We start from the raw sequence: 19648 nt of genomic DNA on the forward strand, positions 1-19648 counted from the left end.
AAGACCCTTTCACCAACCCCACCTAGGGTATGGGCACTGATGACGCGGAGGAGAGGACACGCCGTTAGCGCCCACAGCGTCCCCGGCGGGAATTGAACCGATAGCAAGCTTTCCTGTAGAGTGTTTGTTCAGTAACAGTGTTTGTTCAGTAACATCAGTAACAGTGTTTGTTCAGTAACAGGGCTCTCCCCATATCTCCAGCTCAAAAACGCTAATACATCCTATTCAGAGAGTCAGAGAGAATACTACAAAGATCATTTATCAGCTTCAATTTGATACTTTTCCAATTACAATTTTGCCTGCAAATAGTTTTTGCTTCATCACTTCCACTTTCACTTGTTTATCCTGTGTCCTGTATGAGTTCTCTCTGCTGATTGGAAGCAATTGGTAAACTTATGTTTCCGTTTACTAAAGCGCTGGAGAGACACGGTTAACCCTGCTACTGAATGAACACTCTATAGCAACCATTACCAGTGGCGTAAGTACATTTACTCAAGTACTGTACTTATGTACAAGTTTGAGGTATTTTTTTTACTTTACTGGAGTATTTCCAATTTTCAATACTTTTACTTCTGCTCCACTACATCTCAGAGGAAAATATTGAACACTTTAGTTACTAGTTACTTAGATTTGAATTACTATTACAAAACATACATTAAGCACTTCAGTCCTATTTAAACTTTGACTATTTGAAAATAGCAGATCTACAAGCTCACAACGTGTCGCGATGCGTTGTGAGCTTGTAGATCTGCTAGATAATACAATCAGTTTACAGGTTACTGGTATGAAAAACAAGAAATATGTACAATAGACAGTTTTAGGAGGAGGGGAGGGGGGGGGGGGGGGGGGGGGGTGGGTTTAAGACTTTGACAGGGGCCAATTTGGAATTGCAGCCTCCTGAAGGTGATTCTTTAGGGCAGTGACGTGGGTTGAAAATAGCCAGTCTACAAGTTCACGAGTACTCGCATCCATAGCTCATTGTGAGCTAATAGATCTGTCATTTTCACCGCGGGGCACCGTCGTACGACGAAGTATATAAACCAGGGCTTTATTCTGCGCAAAAGGAAGAGGCGGTGACGTGTTTAATGTATTCTGACGTCACAAGACAGTGGGTGTATAAATAAACCACCTTCAAGCTCAGCAGACTCTTGCTTAGAGTCATTCTGCGGTCAACAAGTCTTTAGCTAAAATACGAAAATGACTGAACGACTTTATAAACTTTTTGTCGGTGGACTTAACGTCGACACCGACGACGATGGGCTCCGCAAGCATTTCGAGCGGTTCGGCACACTCGTGGACTGCGTCGTGGTGGTGAACAAGCAGCTGCAGCGGTCTCGTTGTTTCGGCTTTGTAACCTACTCGACGGCCGAGGAGGCCGACGCTGCAATGGCGGCGAGGCCACATGTCGTCGATGGCACCGCGGTCGAGCTGAAGAGGGCCGCGGCGAGGGAAGAGGCCAGCAAGCCCGAGGCCATCGCCAAAGATAAGAAGATATTCGTCCGGGGGCTTAAAGACGACATCGAGGAGGAGCACCTAATCGAATATTTCGGTCAGTTTGGCGAAATCGAGAAGGCCGAGGTGATCTCCGAGAAGGACACCAACAGGAAGAGGGGCTTCGGCTTTGTCTACTTCACGGACAACGACTCCGCGGACAAAGCGGCCGTCATGAAGTTCCACAACGTCAATGGACACAAGGTCGAGGTGACGAAAGCCCTCACCCGGCAAGAGATGCAGGCTCTTCCTCCCCTCAGCATGCCACCGCGGCCCCCTTGCAAAGGCCGCGGTGGCCTGATGAAGGTAGTAAGAGGAGGGGGGATGAGATATTGAGATAACCTGACTTCGCCAAATTGAAGAAGCTTGCGACACACATTTTGTTTCACAGCCTACTTCCATCTGAGACTCCGGTAGCAGAATCGATGCCAGACGGCGTTTCATTTTTTCAAGCTACTTGGCAGGTGATTGGATGATCCCGCCCCTAGCAGTCGCTGATTGGTTCGTACACGCAGAGACCGGGCAGCTCTACTCCCTGAGAGATTCCAGATCAGGGTGTATTGTGAAGCTCAACACCGCCCCCATCTGGCTGAGTCAGGTTAGGGATGAGAGGCATGAGGGGAAATCAAAATGGCTTCGGCGGTGGTTAAAAAAAAGATTTGAATACATTTCATACATTCTGCACATTGAGTACTTTTACTGTTGGTACATTAAGTACATTTTGATGCCAATACTTTTGTACTGTTACTCAAGTAAACTCTGAATTCCGGACTTTTACTTTTAACAGTATACTGCTGTATTGATACCGATACATTTACTTTACTTTTTACCACCACTGATGAATACAATGGAAATATAGAGCTTATTTATGTTTTACATAATCACTTAGAGACACTATACTGTACATAGTCCCCCAGGGCTCTATAGGAGGCCCTCCTGTTTTTGCCAAAGATACCAGATCTCAATTTACAATGTAGGCATTTATCAGACGCTCTTTATCCAGAGAGACTTACAGTAAGCAAGGTAAACACATACATCAAATGCATAGAGACAGTTTAGTGCCGCAGTAATCTAGGCTCATAGGTAAACCAAGAACTTAGCATCAGTTTCAACCTTTTTCATGCCAAGGACCCCTAAATTGATATACATTTGGCCGCGGACCCCCATTTGAAAATCGTTTGTGCCATGGACCCCCAGAAGCAAAGATATCAGTTAATTTTCGCTTTAAAAAATATCAATATCACTCGGTGCCGCACTGTGAGCTTGTATATCTGCTATTTTTGAATAGCCAAAGCTAAGTGGTTAAAAATTATTGTGACGCTATTAACTAATTTTGCTGGGGACCCCCTGTTACCCCCCCAAGGACCACTGGTGGTCCCCGGACCACTGGTTGAAAACCACTGGTTTAAACAGTGGAGTCTGAGGAGGTGAGTCTTCAGATTAACGCGTCGCAACGGGCCACGTTGTGAGCTTGTAGATCAGTTTTTTGGCGGATGTTTGCCCCCAGAATAGGGACGGTAAGGGGGGTTCAAATGATTAATGTCTGCAGTGACTCCATCTTCCGCTCATAGCCATAGGGAGAGCCTCTGAGAAACACTTCTGCCATTCCCATTTAGCTCTGCCATTATTCCCTGACTTTCACCGAAGGTCGCTGGGCTCTAAATGAGATTGAGCCGACCGAACAAAGTTATGGTTATCTATTTTTTGGGTCAGCGTTTTTTTTTTCATGTGGCCAGGTTTCAGAACAGGCAGAACAAAAGGACAAGAAAAAGGGAACGAATAGAAGAGCTGAATAATTTAATTTGGAGAGCGGAAATGTCATCTCAATTAGACCGTGAGATGAACCCCCATGCGTGTGTGTGCACACACACACACACACACACACACACACACAGAGGCTCAAAAGTGCACACAAGCACATTACCATGCTGCCGTGTGTTCTGGTAAACGGAGATGAGCTGAGTGAGATAGGCAACAAAAAGAAAACATCCAGAGAGAGAGAGAGAGAGAGAGAGAGAGAGAGAGAGAGAGAGAGAGAGAGAGAGAGAGAGAGAGAGAGAGAGAGAGAGAGAGAGAGAGAGAGGAAGCAAAGAGTCATCTGTCCTGTGTAGTACATTAGAAAGTGACTCCAAGGGAACAGAGCTTTGAGATAAAACAAACCTCCAAATAACCACCTCATCACTCTGAGATGATAAAGAAGATGAAGTGAGGCTCTTATCACGATCTAAAACAAAACAAAACACACACACACACACACACACACACACATTCTCTCTCACACACACACACACACAAAACAGCTGCAACAAGCATGTTCCAAGCCTCTAAGTGATAAGCCTTTATTTGATAGCTCAGAAACCACATTTACACCCTATAAAACCCTTTCCACCCCGAACGCCTCCCTGCTTATTTAGTCTGGAGGTATGTATGAACGGGAGGCGGCGGAAGGCTCAATCCATGAGTACAGCCTTCAGGCCCCTGGCCTAATCCACCACTCAGAGCACCTGTCAGAACAGGAGCTCTCACATGGCACGTTACACACACACAGTAGATGTCAACTTCCATGCAGGGCTCCATGTACCAAAGCGGGGAGGGTTTAGTTGTAAGCGGGGAGAGGTTTAGGTGACAGGGGGGATTCACACCTATAACAAAGAGAGGTTTAGGTGACAGGGGGGATTCACACCTATAACAAAGAGAGGTTTAGGTCAGGGTTTCCGCTAGGCATTTTTTGGGCCGGCCACCATGGCCGGCAGGATTATATTTTACCGGCCAAAGAATACATTTACCGGCCATATATTATAATTAACGTCACATGCGCGTTTGCACTGCATACATGCACCCAACTGATCATTACACCTTATTACTTTAGAGCTGCGCTTCTTTCCACTTTATCACGGATGCAATCTGTTCCTGTTTTTATAGATAACTAAATTATATGATCTACTATAGTCTATATCATGCAGAGATGTCGCTTGCCAAAAATGAAATGAATAAAGTGGGCATGAGTGAACTGCTGCGCAACAAATACCGCCCGCTCGCCCCAAAACACAGTCGCCCCAGGGAAAATCCGGCTGTATTCGCCTGGTATTCCTAAACATATCAGTAAACTATGCCTAAACCTAACCTTATTCCTAATCTTAACCTCAGTAAAACTATACCTAATCCTAAACCTATTTCTACCCTTATCCTGCCCTGTAAAACAAATACAAGAATACAAGAACCGCTGGTCCGCCTGAAAAATGGGGGCGAGGGTGTTTTGGGGCAAGCTGCGGCAGAGCCTTTCCATGCGCGACACCGTCGCCCAACTTTCACCACTTTATCCATTGCAGACAGACAGTCACTGTGCTTGCATAATATCCACGACCCACACGTGTTCGGGTCCCTTTATCGACAATTGGGTCCGGTTTGGTTCAGATTCTATCACCTCGGAAAATCCCGGTTCTGTTTATCAACACACGCGAGCGAACCACGCTGGCTGATGAGGAGGAGACACAGCTGTGTGTCTATCAGCTGTTTTGTGGCGTATCAAAAATAGCACACATACAAGCACACATACAAGCTCACAACGCGGCGCGTTGCAACGTGCTGTGAGCTTGTAGCTCTGATATTTTCAATGCGCGACACCATCGTACAACGAATAGGCGAATCTACTACTGCAGTGCGCAGCAGCAGCAGCAGAGCAGGCTGTCGGGAATTAAACCACAGTCAGATTATGATAAAAACTTTAAATGATTATGATTTGAATGGTTGTTTGTAGCCAACTACTTTATCCAAATAATAATATTAATAATAGGCTTAAATGATAAAATAGCCCAATAACACCATTTTCCCAACCGGCCACGGTGGCCGGTGGTGTTTATAATTACCGGCCAATTAAAACTTTTACCGGTCAATGGCCGGTAAATACCGGCTAACGGAATCCCTGGTTTAGGTGACAGGGGGGATTCACACCTATAACAAAGTTCATCCATCATATTGTGCACAGCCCTCCCCACAGCTCCCAGCAGTGTGTGAGTGGCAGTGCACACTTTGTTCAGGAATCAACGCTGACACAACCCCCCCCCCCCCTCTGTCCTACATGAACCCAAAGGTCTCACAGCCACTATAACCCCCACACACACACACACACACCCGGGGGTGTCGCGGGGTGCTGACCCCCTTTTCAGTCAACGTCAAGGTTTTAATCCTCAGGCTCCGGCGGTGGATTCGTGGAAGAAGAAGAGGAGAGAAAAAAGGGTTTGGGGGGGATTGGCACCTCCCTGGGGGGCAGGCTCTACGGTAAAGCTCGTGGCATGCGCGGCGCGCGGGGGACCAGCTGGCGGCGTCTATAATTCATACCGGCGTCATTCCTCTGGCAGCCGATCCGGTCCGTCAGCCACGAGTGATTCACGGGCCTGGCATCGCGGCGCGAGCGGGGCGGCGGTGGCAGGAGGAGCTATATACCAACCTCCATCCTCGCATCCTCCATTTGGCAAGGGGAGGGGGGAGGGGGGGGGTGTGTCGGGGCGGGCGAGAAGCCAAGAGAGAACGGTTTAAACAGCAGGAAAAGCCAACAGTTCTTTGAGTTCAGCCATTTCATGTATAATCCATAAACTAGCAGGAACAGATGGCAAACTGGGACATTCCCATACACTAAAAACGTGGATGTGCTTGTGCTCTGCTGCTTACATAATATTGGGGGGAACATGCTTACATGTTGGGGGAAACGAGAGTTAATGGATGTAGTGCATACTGTAGTGCAGTGGTGTAAAGTAACTAAGTACATGTACTCAAGTACTGTACCTAAGTACAATTTTGATGTATTCTTTTTACTTTACTGGAGTATTTCCAATTTTCAGTACTTTTACTTCTGCTCCACTTCATCTCAGAGGCAAATATTGTACTTTTACTCCACTACAGTTATTTGACAACTTTAGTTACTAGTTAGCCTACTTTTTGTAAATTTTGATTATCATTACTGCACATACATTACCCACTTCAGCCCTATATACATTTCGGCCATTTGAAAATAGCCGATCTACAAGCTCACAATGCGTCGCGCGACGCATTGTGAGCTTGTAGATCTGCTATTTTCAAAGAATCTTTATTCTTTTGAAAACTTATGAAATGGGACATTCTGCAGAATGAGTACTTTAAGTACAATTTGATACCAATACTTTTGTACTTTTACTCAAGTAAAATTTTGAATTTCTGACTTTTACTTGTAACAGAGTATTTCTACATTGCAGTATTGATACTTTTACTTAAGGTAACATTTGAGTAGTGAGGTGTTACAAAGGCTTCATTTATCCTTAGTCGAGCACGGGGTGTCGCGCACCCAAAGAAATAGCAGATCTACAAGCTCACAACACGTCACAGCGTGACGTGTTGCACGACACCCGTGTGCAGCTAAAGTACAACTCAGGCATAAGGGTGGGGGACAGAGAGGGGGAGGGGAGGGGGGGGACGCCATAGATGGGCGGGCTTCATGACTAAAACAAACCCAGGGGCAATCTACAGATGCCTCGTCTGAATAAATGAGTCCTTTTAATCAATAAGTCATCTACCCTTCATGAGAACTACTGAAGCTTCCAACAGGAATATGTACGAATGCATGCGCACAAGCGCACACGCGCACACACACACACACACACACGCGCACTCACACACACACAGCAAGAGTAATTCACAGTCATACGCATAGGCAACTGTTTCATCACCTGGAATAGCCTGGAAGATAAAGACCCCTTTGCAACACGCATGTTCTGGAGATGAAACCTGGGGTTATGTTTCCAACGTAATAACTCCCCCCCCCGGAAAAATATGATATGGATGATTTCTCCTTTTGATCAAAAGGTTTGTGGGCCGTGAAATGATTGGTAACAATTCTATGCCTAGATGTTTCTATACTTCTGGATTCCCAGAAGGTTCCATTGATCAGTGCAGGCTTAACGGAAGGGCTTTAGATGCTGAAGCACAGGGCATCAACGTTTGGGGGGGGGGGCACCAAACGGCGGGGAGAAAGTGAAAGAAGACCCAACTATCGCCTAAAAGTGCCGAAATTTGGAAGCAGCAGCTGCTGAAGGAGCGCTAAAACGGTCAAACGTGCCGGCGAAGCGTCAGTTTTCCACGCAGCACCCCGCTGACAAAACGGTCCGGGGAGGCACGGAAACGGGTCGTAGCACCGGGCACCACGAAAGGTTAATCCGGCCCTGACATTGTTTATGTACAGTATATGCTTTTTTTTCTTCATACAGTACCTTTCAAAAATACTGAAAATAGCCAATCTACAAGCTCACAATGTGTTGCGATGCAACACGTTGTGAACTTGTAGATCATCTATTTTCACTATTCGTCGTATGGTGAATAGAGCTTAATTGGTTATTCAGAATAAAAAGGTTGGCATTTGGCATTATGTTGAAATCCATAACATATAGTTTCTGTCTTCCTGTAAAGGCAATTAATATCTGCTTTAATTGCCTTTTTGAAACGTGGGCCTTTCTTTCAGGCTTCATTTAGCCTTTGAAAGCACACAGCTCCATCATCTCTGTGGGCTGACGTGCTTAAGCCATTCCATCCGGGAACACGTCTGTGTCATTATAGATCTCTTTTAGCTATATTAAAAAAAAAGCAGATATACAAGCTCATAGCGCGGAACCGAGTGCCGCTCTACGAGCTTGTAGATCTGTTATTTTTAAATCGCGAAGATTTGTGCAAATCTTTGAATATATATATATTTTTTTAAAGCGATTATTTGTAACTCAGATCTTAGCTTCTGGGGTATTCTACAAATGTCTTCTAAATCAGTTTTTTTCATGTCAAGGACCCCCAAAATTATATATATTTTTGGCCGTGGATTCCCATCTCAAGATGCACTCGGTGCCGCGCTATGAGCTTGTATATCTGCTCTTTTTTAATAGCCAAAGACTATCTAAAATGACAGAGATGCGTTCCCGGTCTTAATGGATTAAAAAGGCACTTGAAGTGAGCTTTGTAGTGTCACCGATTAACGCTGCAGTCATGGGACTTCAAAGCCGCTTGGCATGTCATCCACCCATCGCTTTGTCAGCCGGGACGCCCAACCAGCCGTTCTATCCACTGGAACTGAGACGGTAGTGAAGTGACAGCTAACTGTATACCAGGGGTACAACAGGAGGAGGAGACAAAGGCTTTATGAACCCATTAAGACCCCAAAAAAGAGTAGTGTCATGATAGTGAGAAGCCATGAGGACAAGAAATCGTCCTTCCCAGCCTTTTACCTGTGTGACAGTCGTCTATCTGTGTGACAGTCGTCTATCTGTGTGCCAGGAAATCAACTACCTGGGCCGCATTTTTACTGACAGTCTCCATGATGATAGAGATATCTCTAGGCAGTGACACATACTTTATGCTCAGGCCAATATGCTGCTTCACAGGTTCAGTATGTGTTCAGATCAGTCAAGTGTGCACTTTTTAAAGCATTCTGCTCTCCCATGTATACAGCCTTCCTGTGGTGCAGATACAAGAAGGGTATGCAGAGGCTTAAAGTGTCAAACAATGATGCCCTGAGGATTCTTCTTAAGGTCCCTAGATGGCATAGTGCCAGGCACTTATTTGTAACATGTGGAATCCACACATGTGAGGCTCTCTTAAGGCACTCTATGTATGGATTCATGTCCTGCCTGGATGAGTCCCGGAACAGTATTATTGAGGATATAGTCAATCCTGGGAAGAGCTGTCTCCGGTCTTTATGTTTTTGTATGGTATTGTTGTTTATTATGTGTTGTTTTTTACTTATTGTGTGATGCATCTGTGTCCTTTTCAGATTTCTATGGCTATAAAAAAAAATAGCAGATAAACAAGCTCATAGCGCGAGTGCCGCCCTATGAGCTTGTAGATCTGGCATTTTTGAAAAATCGTGAAAAACATTTTAACTCAAATCTTTGCTTCTGGGAATTCTACAAATGTCTTCTAAATGCTAAAAGTTTTTTTTTTAAAAACGTATTTTGCTATAATATCAGTGGTTCTCAAACTTTTTTCATGTCAAGGACCCCCAAACTGATATGTATTTGGCCGTGGACCCCCATCTCAATATATGTTGTTCCAGGGAACCCCAGAAGCACAGATTTGAGTTAAAAATGTTCGCTTTAAAAAATACTGTATATAATGGTAAACCCAGGGCGTGTTATAAATGCTGATTGGATAATAGAGTGCTGTATGTCCATACATGGTAAACCCAGGGCGTGCTGTAAATGATGATTGGATAATAGAGTGCTGTATGCCCATATATGGTAAACCCAGGGCGTGCTGGGGATTCTATGAATGGAGAAAGGTGTGGTTCAATGCACTTATGGTTGTTTACCATATATGGGCCAACAGGAAGTGACGTGTAATGATGGTGACTTGGTCCATTAGAACTGCATTTATATATTTTTTATATTAAACTTTGTATTTGTATAATGTCAATTATTGGGTCTGGCCCTGCTCGGTTGTGATTGGATTTCGCTGACCCCGATGTCGTGGGGCACCAATCAGGGTCCAGTATGCACATATGGGGCGGGTTTATCACCGGAGCCATATTTTTATCTGCCCCTTTGAAATGCAGGTTCCACACAGAGATTCCAGACTCATATCTACACAGTGATATTAGTCTGGCCATGCCAGGCTAGTGACCTAATACATTGTCAGATACTTGAATGTGTCATTATATTCTCATCACTTTACCCAAATACATTATATATTAAATACATTATATTATCATCACTTTACCCACATACAGCTCAAGTGGAGTTAGGAGGTTTTTTGACCATTAATGTGGAGATTTCTTCGTCATTTTAATCAATGATAGAAAAAACAGCTACAGTATCTCCAAAGTTGGAGTTAGGTTGTTTGACCGACATTGTGAGGATCCAATGGAGTTAGGAGGTTTAGTCAGAAAAATGTGTAAAACCCACTCAGACGTAAAAGGTGTTCAATAGCACAGTTTCTTTTTTAAAGGGGATTGGGGGGGGGGGGGGGGGAGTCTGGTTTCTTTTTTTTTTATTCTGGAATATCTTTAATTATTTTTTTTACTTATATTTGATATTTTTAACTTCAATGTTATAATGGAAGTCTAAGGCAGTCAGATCAGGCTGAAACCTTGCCCAAATATGGAGTCATTACATGAAGTCTGAAATCCACATGAGGCCACGCCCCTTATTGGACCCCGTCTTATTTATATTATTTATTTGTTGCTGTTGTTAGTCATGGCTTCCAGTTCCCACCTGATGTTGTGTGGGAGTTCTGATTGGTCCAGATCGTACTGAATAACTGCTAGCTTACATAACGTCTTTAGACTAAGACTTAAGTCTAACATGTACAGGTCAGCAGGTCCGTTTTCTCCTCCAAAGAGGACGATACGATCTCCCACAATGCAACAGCACATCCGATACATCCGACACGGTCCTTTCCCTTTGGGCTCAACCTTCTTCCAGAAGAAGGTCTTTGGACTGAATTTCCACAGATCATTGAGGGTAGAATCAAATATATTTCTTCCACCAAATATGTACATCTCTCCATTGTAGGTAAAGGCTGAATGACCAAAGCGTCTTTCTGGAAGAAGCTGTGCAGAAGGTGTGTTCAGCCAGCAGTTGGTCTCTGTGTCAAACACTCTGGTGATGTTGTTGTTAAATAAAAACTCAAATAAAAACATCTTTGTCCCGATGATGGTGGCAAAGTGACTTGAAGAAGCAGGAGGTGGAGTGCCTCTGGTGTTAATTAAAGACCAGACCATTGTGGTGGTGTCCAACTTGTACATGTCATCAGAGTAGCCAGTCCCATTGTATCCTCCATGGATAAACATGACCTTCCCCAAGACACAGGCTGTGTGGTTCCTCCTCTCCACTGGAACAGTTCCAGAAACCATGGGCTTGAACCATCTGTGGGCGTCGACATCAAATGCATAAAGCAAGTTGCAGTATTTCCTTGGGTCATATTTATAACCCCCCCAGATGTAGATTAAATATTCTATCAGCACAGCTGTGTGGCTGCAGCGATTGGATGGAACCTCAAGGTGAAATTCTCCTCTTCCAGTTGTCACTGGGGTCAACTTCCTCCAACGTAAAGCCACTGTGTTGAAGATGTGAACATCAATCTGATCCTTGTTACAGTTTCCTCCAAATGAGTAGACTTTATCTCCCACGGCAACAGAAGCAGCCTGACCATCTAACACTGGTCCTCTGTTCAGATGCAGCGTCCAGTAGAACATTTCTCACAACAGCTCTCCCAGGGATCAAATTAGAATCTTCAAGTCTCGTTGTGTAACAGAATGGAGTCCTAAAGTGTGCTCTACCACTTATATTGGTTCAGTGGCACAAGTGTCATGCAATGTTTGACCAATCCGCTGATGGGTTGGGCTGGCCAATCAAGGAAGTCGATGCCTGTTGATGTCCCTAATATGGTAAATTGATCATCATAGCAACCCCAGCCAGACAGGCTCTACACAGCAGACAGACAGGCTCTACACAGCAGACAGACAGGCTCTACACAGCAGACAGACAGGCTCTACACAGCAGACAGACAGGCTCTTCACAGCAGACAGAGGCTCTTCACAGCAGACAGACAGACAGGCTCTACACAGCAGACAGACGGGCTCTAGACAGCAGAGAGACAGGCTCTACACAGCAGACAGACAGACAGGCTCTACACCGCAGACAGACAGGCTCTACACCGCAGACAGACAGGCTCTACACCGCAGAGAGACAGGCTCTACACAGCAGACAGACAGACAGGCTCTTCACAGCAGACAGACAGGCTCTACACCACAGACAGACAGGCTCTACACAGCAGACAGACAGGCTCTACACCGCAGACAGACAGGCTCTACACTGCAGACAGACAGACAGGCTCTACACTGCAGACAGACAGACAGGCTCTACACTGCAGACAGACAGGCTCTACACTGCAGACAGACAGACAGGCTCTACACTGCAGACAGACAGACAGGCTCTACACTGCAGACAGACAGTGGCCCTCATTCATGAAGGGAGCGTATGAACCAGCGTAGATCTGAGCCCAGGAATCATCGTATGACGGGGCTCACAGGGCTAGTGACTTAATACATTGTCAGATACTTGAATGTGTCCTTATATTATCATCACTTTACCCAAATACAGCTCAAGTGGAGTTTTTGAATATTAATTGTGATTTGAAACAATGATAGAACAAGACATGACTCAGTAATATATACCAGCTTGCTGGTCTACATTACATACATTTCTCTGATTTGTCTCGCAGAATCTGGCAACACTGCTAGTGCCTCCCCATTGGCTTAGACCTGTTGCTTATTTCACTCGCAGAATTTGGCAACACTGCCATAGAGGCGAGAAGCGTGTCTAGTACCATAGCTTGGGAGTTCAGAGTATGGGAAAGTATCCCCATTGGCTTAAAGGGCTGTCAATGATGAAAAAGTGTCTAGAAAGTGTTGACTAGACTCAGTCTATTCTTAGACCAGCGTGCTTTGCAAGCTGGTAAAAAACAACTATCTCCAAAGTTGGAGTTATGGTTGTTTGACCGACATTTTGAGGATCCAATCGATTAACTCTATAACTGCCAAAGACGTTTATAAACGTCTTTGAGAAATTAGCTGTTGCCTGCCAAAGACGTTTAAAAACGTCATAAAAAAAAAAAAAAAAAGATTCTCTAATTATTTAGTATTGACACCTTTTCGATATTCCAAACGAATAAGGAGATAACAATTTCCAAAGATTTGCTGCTCCATCCACTTCAATGTTAAAATTGAAACGGACAAACAATTCACAATGTTTTTTGGTTTGAAACTACTGGTTTTGAGCTATTTTCAAACATCAAACAACACATGACAACAAGGTCAAATTGACCTCGTTGACATTTGTGAAACCACACCTGAATCTCATCTGTGATTAGAATTTTTCTGGGGATCAATCATACTTGAGAAAAATATTTTGTGGCTATGCGAAAAGGTACCAAAATCGGTCAAAACCCTGGCAGAGGCTACAGACTGTTCTGAAAAAACTCAGGCAGGGTAAGAGTTAAGGAGGTTTAGTCAAGAGCGCTTTTTAATGCTTTTCATTGGTTCAATGTTTGGAAAACCCACACTCAGACGTAAAGGGTGTTCAATAGCAATATAAATCTATAAATAGATTTATCTTTTGTAATTCTGGAATTCTTTTCATTTGTTTTTAATTAACACATTGACCGCCTGTTATTAAAACATAGTTTTTTTATCCCCTTGCCAGCGTTTATTACCTTAAATAGACGATCTTTGAAAAGCTGTGGAAGCCACGTTGTGTACACAAATGTAAAAAGAAAAAAAAGTGTCCGTGTGGTGAGGTAGAGTCCTGTCTATCCACTACAGGTCATCAGGTCTGTTTTCTCGTCCAGAGAGGATGATACGATCTCCCACAATGCAACAGCACATCCAATACAGCCCACACAGTCTTTTCCTTTTGGGCTCAACCTTCTTCCAGGAGAAGGTCTCTGGACTTAAAGGAGAATTTTGGACTAAAGTTTTTGAATCTTGAGATTTCAATCTCGTCTAGTGAGACTTCTGTTTTTTTTTTTTTTTTTTTTTTTTTTGGTTGCATAGTTTTCTGTCACTATGAACGTCAGGTCTCACAAAAAAAAAAAAAAAAAAAGCTATTAAAATATGTGATCTAACCTAAGGCCTATCCGCGCACCTTTTAAACTGTGGCGGTTCAGGGGTGGAGTTATGATTTTTTTCTACTGTACCATTCATCCTAAGATATCATAACGTCATAGAAAAGGTAAGAAAACTTTAGTCCAAAATTCTCCTTTAATCTCCACAGATCATTGAGGGTAGTATTATACATATTATATATAAATATGTCTTTGCCACAAACATATGTACAGCTCTCCATTGTAGGTAAAGGCTGAATGACCAAAGCGTCCTCCTGGAAGAAGCTGTGCAGAAGGTGTGTTCAGCCAGCAGTTGGTCTCTGTGTCAAACACTCTGATGATGTTGTTGTCGTATTCGTCTCCGTACCCAAATACAAACATTTATATTTACCATAATTGTTATCTTATTCCAGTGTGTTGATTACTGATGATATTACAGGCTTGAGGATCTTGCCACACTAACATGTCACTACTTATAATTAAACCCTCTAGATTCCGGATCCTTTGTAGTCCTTTTCCTCTCTTTGTCCTCTTCTATTGTCAGGAATTTGTTCTTTGTTTAGTTTAGCTAATTTGTAAAGAAAAAACCTTGAGAAAACATTTGTTCGTCTTCTCTCGCTGTTGGTCCGTGGTGGAAAAAGTACTCATATGTTTTACTTAAGTAAAAGTATCAATACTGCAATGTAGTACTAAAAGTCCGGAATAAGGACAAAAGTATTGGTATCAAAATGTACTTAAAGTACCAAAAGTAAAAGTACTCAAATGTTTGAAAATAGCATATCTACAAGCTCACAACGCGTCGCGATGCGACGCGTTGTGAGCTTGTAGATCGGCTATTTTCAAATAGCCTAGGTATAAAATAGGGCTAAAGTGGTTAATGTATGTTTTATAATGTAATAATTTATGTCTGCAAAGTAACTAGTAACTAAGGTTTTTAAATAATTGTATTGGAGTAAGAGTACAATATTTGCCTCTGAGATGTAGTGGAGTAGAAGTAAAAGTATTGGAAATATAATATAGGTATGGATATGCTGCTATGTATGTTTTCAGGTGAAGTAAGTCACTGAAACTCTTGATACACTGTTTACAGCTGTACGTTTCCATTCCTATGTCAGTCCGAAGTACAAATACCTCAAAATTGTACAGGACTTAAGTAAATGTACTTTGTTACTTTCCACCACTGCTGTTGGTAGTCATGGCTGCCAGTTCCCACCTGAGGTTGTGTGGGAGTTCAGACGGCTCCAGACCGTGCTGAATAACTGCTAGTTTGCATAACGTCTTAAGACTAGGACTAAGGTCCAAGATGTACAGGTCATCATGTGGGCGTGTCCTCTTCCAAAGAGGATGATAAGATCTCCCATCATGCAACAGCACATTTCAAACATCGGGCATGATGGGCGTTTCCCCTTGGCCTCAACCTTCTTCCGGGAGAAAGTCCCTGGAATACATTTCCAAAGATCAAATAAGTTCTCGGTAAAGCGGTAGTTACCGTTACCGACTAATTCCAGGCCTATGGTGTAGTTGTCACCAATTATGTACAGCTCTCCGTTGTAAGCAAAGGCACCGTGACCTGCACCAAGACGCGGTGGAGGTGTGTTTAACCAGAGGTTGGTCTCTGTGTCAAACACTGAGATATTGTTGTTGTGGGCCCCTAGGTCTCCAGATACAAACATTTTTGTCCCGATGATGGTGGTATGGTGCATTGCCGAAGCAGGTGGTGGAGGGCCCCTGGTGTTAATGAAAGACCAGACCATTGTGGTGGTGTCCAACTTGTAGATGTCATTAGTGAGTCCAGTCACCTGTGTCCTTCCTCCATAGATATACATGACCTTCCCCAAGACACAGGCTGAGTGGCCGCTCCTCGGCTCTGGAACAGACCCAGAAACCCATTCGTGGGTGTCCACATCAAACGCATAAAGCCTGTTGCAGCTCTCCAAGCTATAAAGTCATATCCTCCATCCATTTCGCAACGTTCGGCACGGCAAAGCGCGCGAGGTGGTGCCTCTCGTGGCTCAAGTTCGCTTGAGACTGCGGCCCTCCGTCGCGGTCCGGTCCAAGACTGTACTTTATTAGCCAAAAAAAAGTTGTCTGCAGTTGTCGGAAAAAGAGTGCCTCCAGCGGGATTCGATCTCGAGCCTTAAGGTCGGCAGTCTAACGCCTAGTGAGGCACGCCACGAGACCAGATGGAGTGCTAGGGTTTTGTTCTGTATTAGACTGTAAATGCCCCCACCGTCCCCTCTGGGGGCGGAGTCCTTGTTTTCTCGTTTTTGTATTCAGCCAATCGCAGGGCGGCAGGGCGGGGTTTGGTCAAATGTCTCTGTACAACAATATTACGCAGCCGTGATAACCAGGATTCACTCAAACTTAGCAGGTAACTATGGCGACCTATCAAAACAAACCATTCGAAGTGAGAGCCTCCGCAAGAGCCGCCCCCACATTTCCTGTGGAAATCTGTAAAGAATGGAGGAGGAATACATCCGTCTATGGGTGTAAGAAGGCAACTTGTTAGGCTACATGGAGGCACGTAGGTTCAGGCTCCAATTAGATCCTGGCTAGGGATGGGACCATATGAAAATTACATGTTACGATTTGTGGAAAAAATAATTGCGATTAGCGATATTATCGCGATAATCAAAATATGTGACCATTTTTGACTGGAAGACAGTGATCTTGCTGGTGCCCATTGTTCAGGAAGGAGAACATTTCAGAGCTTAAATCGACATGTAAATATGAAATAAATGCATAAACATGTATTAAAATATAAGGTTAGAGCTAGCATTTGCTAGCATTGCTAACCAAATCCTCAGTTTATATCCAAACATCGCGAAATCGCGGTAAAATCCTCTATTTCTACCCGATCGTTTTGAAAGGTATCACTAGTCTGTTGGCTTGTGTCTAATGTAAATGTCAAATAAAGATGTATAAACAGTCATATTTTGTTAAAACTGTTGTGAAAAGGTGTCTTTGTTAACACATCGGGTGCCAAACACGGTCTGACCGTGTTTTCACAGAATAGCACTTTGGTGCCGAACACGGTCTGAACCGTGTTTTCAGTCTTTTTCGTTTTTTTTCCACACGGGAGGGGCTGGAGCAGCTCTGGAATCACCCGTGGTGATTCTGAGAAGGAAAGGACAGATGGATCACTCTGTCAAAAAACATGGCTCCCATCCACTTCCGTTCTATCTCCTTCTCTAAAACCCCTATAACTCTGAAACTTTTTACGCTGGGGAAAACGACTCGTTTTGTATGCACGATCGCTCCGCCATTGTTACTCGCGTGAGAGATGTTATCGTTCCAGGTGTTAGCCAGGAACATCGTGCAAAATGAACGCATGCTTTGTTTCACGTGGATTTCTCGTCTTGGAGTCTACAGCTTAAATACAGCGCCGCGCAGCTTAAAGGTGAGATTTCTGGCACCGAACGAACGTAATCTGTTATTATAAAATTCTGGCAGCCAATGTGTTAAGTCCTCCTGCAGTCACTGGAACCAGCCGGTTCCAGCAGGGGGCAGTGGCAAACACTTGGTCTCAGAGAGCATACATAACAAAGAGAGCCTAACCCTAACCCTGTAAACAAAGGATATGTAAATCCCGCCATGCATGATGGGATTGATAGCCCTGTTTACTATCTTTGAATGATTATTAACCAATATATCATTATTTTGCTATGATTCCCCGCTTTCATATGACATGAAAAAAATTAAAATTAAAAAATACTAGATGACTGTCTCCCAGTCAAATTTGGTCACATATGCTTAAAACTTAGAATGACACTTTTGTTAACCACTTGAACCCGCCGTATCCCTATTCTGGGGGGAACGTTTGCCAAAAATAGCGGATCTACGGATCTCTGAAATGGGACCTTCTGCACAATCACTAAATATATATCAACATTTTTTTAAATAGCAGATCTACAAGCTCATAACGCGGCTCTCTGTGCCACGCTATGAGGACGCGTTCGACGGTGTCGTCCTTCCTATGCCACTCGCCGACAAGAACCGATCTACAGGCTCACAACACGCAGTGATGTTGCCAGGTTTTCGATGTAATGAGACCCGGGACTCATGGATGGGATACCCCAACAGTGGGGCCGTGAGAACACTGGCCACCATTTCAAAAATATATTTATTTAGTCCCTATTTGATTTTATATCTACATTTATTTTACAAATGGGGCCAGTACATTTAAGGCCCAATATTTCAAATTGCTCCAAAACCTAGGTGCCCACTGGACTTGTATCCTTCTGTATGAGTCCCCAATAAAATGTTTTTGACAAATATATCCACCAGATCACACACACACACACACACACGCGTAGAGATTTACATAAATAGTAAATATCGGTATTTTAAAAGTTTATTTTCTTTTCCTTTAATTTGACTGTAAGTGATTGGCAAGTGGTCTTTTGCCAATAACTCTTTTAAATTATTATTACTAATACTATTACTATTTTTATTTATTTATTTATTTACTTACAGTGCAGACCATGTTTGTTTTGGTGGTTTTAGCATCCTCTGGTGATCAGAGTTGTAGGGTGCTGAGTCAAATCTGTTTACATTGGTTTCTCTCCAGTGTCTTCAGAGTCAGAATACCCAACTAATTGGAAGTCTTGTCACACTGGGATAAGGTGATAAGGTTTATGCTGGTGTGTCTCTTTGGGTGAACTGATTGCATCTCAGTTTCGATCAGGTTTTTCTCCAGTGTGGATCTGGCATTGCCAGACTGATCACGTGGGATCGCTCAGCGATCTTGTGATCAGTCTGGCAATGCCAGCTAGATAAGGTAGTGTTTCTTCAGGTTACATAACACATTGAAACTCTTACCACACTGTTTACAACAGAAAGGTATGGATATGCTGCCATGTATGTTTTCAGGTGACGTAAGTCACTGAAAGTCTTGACACACTGTTTACAGCTGTACGTTTCCATTCCTATGTCAGTCAGACGATGTGTCTTTACGAAAAGCGAACATCTTTAACTCAAGTCTTTGATTCTGGGGGTCCCTGGAACAACATATTTTGATTCTACATAATGTCTTGAAAATCCTAACAGTTTTTTGAAAAAAACGTTTAAAATTATGTTTTTGGATGCCGACCCCCCATCTCAAAATATGTTGTTCCAGGGACCCCCCAGAAGCAAAGATTTGAGTTAAAAAAACAGTTTAAAAAAAATATATGTATTCAAAGATTTGCAAAAATTGTCTCGATTTTTCAAAAATAGCAGATCTACAAGCTCATAGCGCGGTACGCGGTGCCGCGCTATGAGCTTGTAGATCTGCTATTTTTGAATAGCCCATAGAAATCTAAAATGACAGATATGTTCCCGGATTGAATGGGTTAATATTATTATGCAAATGAACAAGGACCTTTTCCCCCCCACTGGCTAGTCTTTGCGTTCAGAGACGTCAACAACAGGTGAGGAGGAGGAGGGGGAGGAGGAGGAGGGGGAATGCAACGGATGCAGGATGAAGATAGAGGGATGAACGGAGGAGAGAGAGCAACGCTACGGAGGCGGGGAGACAATGTCATCCTCCATGTCAGTTTTTCCA

At 43.6% G+C, this 19648-nt stretch overlaps 1 protein-coding gene across 1 annotated transcript; it reads left to right on the top strand.

Moving 5' to 3' along the window:
• Positions 1 to 1153: 1153 nt before the first annotated feature.
• LOC308100023 (heterogeneous nuclear ribonucleoprotein A0-like) lies at positions 1154 to 1827 on the top strand (the record flags this gene model as incomplete). Its single annotated transcript, XM_080448924.1, has 1 exon — positions 1154 to 1827. Exon 1 carries the CDS (start codon positions 1198 to 1200, stop codon positions 1825 to 1827), a length of 630 nt encoding a protein of 209 aa, XP_080305050.1. The 5' UTR covers positions 1154 to 1197.
• Between the last annotated feature and the right edge of the window lie 17821 nt (positions 1828 to 19648).

The sequence above is a fragment of the Gymnoscopelus braueri genome (assembly GCF_963280865.1).
Source record: "Gymnoscopelus braueri genome assembly, chromosome: 14".
In the NCBI taxonomy this organism is placed as follows: Eukaryota; Metazoa; Chordata; class Actinopteri; order Myctophiformes; family Myctophidae; genus Gymnoscopelus; species Gymnoscopelus braueri.